The sequence below is a fragment of the Photinus pyralis genome, unplaced genomic scaffold (genome assembly GCF_008802855.1).
Source record: "Photinus pyralis isolate 1611_PpyrPB1 unplaced genomic scaffold, Ppyr1.3 Ppyr1.4_LG6, whole genome shotgun sequence".
NCBI lineage: Eukaryota > Metazoa > Arthropoda > Insecta > Coleoptera > Lampyridae > Photinus > Photinus pyralis.
Window position 1 is genome coordinate 22,655,346 of NW_022170663.1, and position 5,372 is coordinate 22,660,717.

Below are 5,372 nucleotides of genomic sequence, written 5' to 3' on the forward strand. Positions count from 1 at the left end.
TATTGTGCATGATGATGTACGACAGTGTTTTGTCCATACCAGTGCAAGAGGGAGTGTACATCGTGGGGTTCGCCGATGACCTCACGGTGATAATGCGTGACAGGGAGCGAGGGAGGGCGGTGTTCAAGCTTGAGAACACTATTAGGACGTGGCTGGAGAGGCGAAGATCAACCTTGGCGCCTAGAAAAACGAAGATTAAATTGCGTTAATGACGGGAAGAGAAAAATCCAAGAGCTGGGGGTGGAGATAATGGGACAGAGGCTCATGACCGAATCAAAAATAAAGATACTAAGCACGTGGTGCGATAAGAATCTGTCGTTTATCCCGCACGCGGAGGAAGAATGTCTGAAAGCGATGAAGAACATGGCGATCCTCGGTAAGACAATGCCCAACGTAGTAGGGGCAAGGGCCAGCAAGAAGAAGGTGATGGCGTCGGCTTTCATGTCCGTACTGGGCTACGCGACAGAGGTATGGCAGCCGGCACTGAGGTGGGGAACGGCACGGACGAATTTAGATCGGGTGTTACGGTTGGTGGCGATCTGGGTGGCGAGGGCCTTTAAGACTGTGCCAACGGAAGACATAATGGTGGTAGCCGGGATTCCTCCCGCGAAAGGGCTGTTTAACGGCAAAGCGAACGCTTGGGGCAAGAGGAGGATGGGGAAGTGGCGGGCACGGTGGCTGACAAGACAGTCATGGACGAAGACGCTGATCCCTGACTTGACGCAGTGGATCAATAGGAGCCACGGGGAAGTGGGTTACCATCTGACGCAGCTACTAACGGGGCAAGGCGAAAACGGAGTGTTCCTCGCGAAGATGAGTGGTACGAAGAAGAGGGTTTCATGGAATCGAGCCATAGTGCGGCGGGAGTGACAGGACAGGGGTGTACAGGGTGGCCAAATAAGAATGTGAGGTACTGTATCTGAGAATCTATCCATCGTGGAGGCTTGCGGTAAAAAAATTTATTACTAAAACGGTCACGAGAAAAACCTGGAAAATATTTTTAAGTTTCTCAAATAGCCGCTAGAGGGCGTAACTGCAATCTGGAATGTAAAAAAGTGATTTTTCTGTGAATTCCGCTATATTAACCTAACAAAAAAATATCCGGTTTTTGAAGACGACGATAATCTGAACCTTTCTTGTTTGAAACTTTTTCCTTATCTCTAAAAATGAAGTGGTGGGAGGTATTCAAAGGTTTCCGTAAAGAACACCCTGTATCTTCGAAATGACTGCACCGATTTTAACAAACTGGGGTTAATTGAAGAGAGTTATTCTTCGGCTACAAATATTATAATATTTGAAGTTTCGCCGCTTGAGGGCTTTTTTCGACATTCCGACAGAGATGGTTAATTTTCTCAAAAAAATTAAATGCGTTGGTTTGATTTTTTTTCATGAAAAAGTAGCTAAATGATGCCTAAACAAGCTCGCGAAAACCGCATCTCGATATCTTGTTCCTAACCTAAAATTCAGGTCAAAGAAAATTGTATACCCTCAAAATTTAATTTTTTAAGCTAATTTTTCCGAAATTATTTTTATTATATAATTTGTGGCCCTAAGGTGGATCGATTTAAAAAAGGTAGCTTTTAATGCCGCCGTAAATGCTCGAAATGATTTTCGCGAGCTTGTTTAGGCATCATTAAGCTACCTTTTCGTGAAAAAAAATCGAACCAATGCATTTAATTTTTTTAAGAAAATTAACCATTTCTGTCGGAATGTCGAAAAAAGCCCTCAAGCGGTCATATGTGAATAGCTCTTTTGAACTAACCCGAGTTTGTTTAAATCGGCTCAGCCGTTTCGAAGATACAGAGTGTTCTTTACGGAAACCTTTGAATACCACCCACCACATCATTTTTAGAGATACAGGAAAAATTGTCAAACAAAAAACGTTCAGATTATCGTCGACTTCAAAGACCAGACATTTTTTTGTTAGGTTAATATAGCGGAATTCAAAGAAGCATCACTTTTTTAGATTCCAGATTGCAGTTACGCCCCCTAGCGGTCATTTCAGAAACTTAAAAATATTTTCCAGGTTTTTCTCGTGGCCGTTTTAGTAATAAATTTTTTTACCGCAAGCCTCTACGATGGATAGATTCTCTGATACAGTACCTCGCATTCTTAGTTGGCCACCCTGTACATATGTTTAAGTGGACAATGAAAATTGAAACGTAGAGAGAGAGCACATAGTAGATTATGACAAAGACTAACATCTATACAACGAACACCTGCTGCAGAGCTGCACACTTCCGGAAGAAATGCGGTCCCCGGAGTGTCTACAGATCTAAGAGGAGTGGGTTTAGCGGGTAAACCAAACCTTGATGGGAACGGGAGCCCCGCACTACCCCCCGCCCATAGAGTTTTTCTTGTATTAATATTTGAATTAGCGTTGTAGTCTATTTTATTTAATTACCCGAATATTAAGAAGAATTTTATGCTCAAATGCAGCTCTTCCTTTTATGTCGAAGAATCTGTATACCAAATTTGGTTCCAATCGGTTCAGGCGTTTAGCCGGAAATGAGAGTACAGACAGACCGCCAGACCGACATCATCGGATTCCCGGTGCGTGCATTTCCGTCAGAAAAGCGGAGAGAGGTGGGCATTTTCTACCCCAATGCAATACCTCCCTTACTAACTTGCGGGTGGTACTAAGTCTCAAAAGTACTCACTACTTTGCTTTAATAATCCAAATTGTTGTCTGAAGCCGCCTGTATAGATGCGATAAACGACGAAAACGAGCATTTATCACAGATTTATTTTAAAATTAATGCATAACCGTATACACAAACGTTCTTCCTTTGTTTATTTCACCAACACTAGTTCGATAACGATTGACGTTCTTGAATTGGCAGCTCCGATAAAAACTTTAATTTTAACAAAGACCCAAGCTTCCTCTTCTATAACTTGAAACTAATTGCGTGGACACTAACTTTGGACAGCAATCAGCAACTATTCCTGTATCACTTTTTCTCAATTTAACTGATAAACAAGAGTTCGAAACACCGGCTGACTACCAGAAAAATGCGTATTTGAATTTACATGCTGATGCAACGGACTGTCACGTACGCTAAGTCGAATGAACAGAGACCGCTCCATTAGATCGGCGCGCCTCCTTTTTTTTTAAGTCCAGACCATCTCTATCGCAATTTTTGATCTTTGTTAATGGCCGACGAAATGTGAGAACTATCATCGCACTGCCATAAGTGCCCTAAAAGATTCATTTAGTGTAAAAAGTAATTTATAGCGCAAAAGTGTAGCGAATTCATCGGTTGGTATTAAGAATTTGGCGGTAACACACCGTTTTAAATTAAAGTATTAGTTAATGTCATTTTTTTTTATAATTTTATTTATTTATATATTATAACTTACATGTATTTAATAAAAAAAAAAAAGGTTTCAAGATTTAAGAAAGGAAGAAAATTTCATTTAAAGATATTGTAGAAGGCAAAGTGCCCATAATACTAGCGGCATTGCCGCGCTGAATGGCCAGACTAATTTTTTGAATAAGAAATGTTTTTGAACGGTGCTCTCCTGTGGCATTTTTCAATTTCTTTCCTAAAGTATTTACAAATTGCATAGCTTCCGTACACCACGGTCCAAGGGTTTCAACAGCGAAAGGTAAAAACTGGTAACCTGCATTGATAATTTCCTGATATTTCCTCACCTTGTTAGCAGCAGTTTGTCTCGCAACCTCTCCAGTGGAATGCGAGGAAAGTGACAAGCGAGAAGAGGCAAGTGTATCAGAACAAGTCGCATCCCAAATTAAGTGTAGACCATGAGACCAAGGGATCAGAGTCATACCATCTACCCGTTTTCCGTCTGTTCTTGATAGTCCTAGGGGTTCTAATGTTGAAGGAATGTTTGCTGAGACAAGAGCTTTCTGAATAATGCAATTGAGTTCGCGATGACGTGATAATCTTCCAGCACTTTTCTGACAAGATAGACCATGTGTGCCTTGACGGTTAACAAGCATGCCACACATACAGTGGTGGGATTCACAAATTGTGCAACCTAGACGTAGAGCCAGTGCTATTCGAAAAACATTATCATTCAGTAGTGTTCCCAGATTTTTACAAGGAAGCGCATTGAGCCACGCTCCAGAAACTGATGATTGGCAGGCTAGATATCTTGCTGTATCGGCACTGGATTCTAATTTCAAATCATCACTCAACCTACTGATGTTTATAATATCCCAGTTTTTCTGAACAGCGGGTTCTATAGGAAGTTTCCCATAATTTAGTGAAAGCCAAGTTCCTAAATTCTCATTATATCCACTTATACAGGTCAAGTCAATTTCTGCGGTTAGAACCATTAAGGAGTTAACTAAACCAGCAACAGCGTGTATGGAAGAAAGAAAGGCGGCTAAATGAATGTCAGCAACTCTACGAATGCCAAGACCTCCATTTTTAATTGGTAAAGATGCCACATTTAACTGGGTAGGATCTAACTTGACATTAACGATTTTCTCGAGAGTTGTAAATATCTATTGTTTTATCAAACATGTGGACAAAATCGGTAAATCCATTTAAAGGTGTTGTCCGAAGAATATACAGGAGCTTAGGGATTGCTAAGCAGTTCCGTAGTAGATAATAAGCGGTGTGAGTATTAAGTAACTCCAGGCGTTCAAACAATATTTTCATTTCGTCAAGTTTTCGATTTAGAATAGTGGCAGTAGCTTGTGGGATCAAAGGTGCTCCTAATAGTGTCAGATCTTCCACAATTAATTTTATTCCAGGAGAAACAGTGGCAAAAGATTCAAACACCGCATTATCAAATGAAGACAGAAAGAAAATTTCACACTTCTGTGAATTAATTTGTAAGCCTAGATCATTACATTTTTCTGTTAAGAGTTTAAAGCTGGCGAGAACAGAATCTGGATTTCCCCCAAGAGTACCATCATCTAAGTACCACGCATTAAATTCCGACTGAATTTCTACTAGGACAGGTTGAATAGCAAGACAAAAGAGCATGGGTCCTGCAGGATCTCCCTGTTGAACTCCCACTTCTGACAGAATCTTCTCATTACCGAAGGATAAGTAGGATGCAGTCTGATAACATTGAGATAGGAATGACATTATGTCAATTAAATTTTCATTTAAAATAAGACGGACAATAAATTGGGGTAAGATCATAAAAATAGTGGTAAGGGTAAGTCAACAGATTAGCATTAATGGAATTCGTTGTGTTTGTCCTGTTAAAATGAGTGTGTGCGGGAACGATCCAACATTTAATTTACTAATCAACGGCACTGTTTCTGACTTGCGTATGACGAGTAAGTATTCTCGAAATTCTAATTAGAATTAGGAAATTTCTGAAAGGAACAGCTGACGTTTGACGAGTTGCTACGTTACTGGCGGGCACATTTCAAAGTTCAGTATTTG

At 40.5% G+C, this 5,372-nt stretch overlaps 1 protein-coding gene across 1 annotated transcript; it reads left to right on the top strand.

Annotated features, from left to right (window-relative positions):
- The first annotated feature begins 249 nt into the window (after window positions 1-249).
- On the top strand, window positions 250-870 carry LOC116174538. The gene has a single exon (XM_031492474.1). The coding sequence runs from the start codon at window positions 250-252 to the stop codon at window positions 868-870; it is 621 nt and encodes a 206-aa protein (XP_031348334.1).
- The last annotated feature ends 4,502 nt before the right edge of the window (window positions 871-5,372 follow it).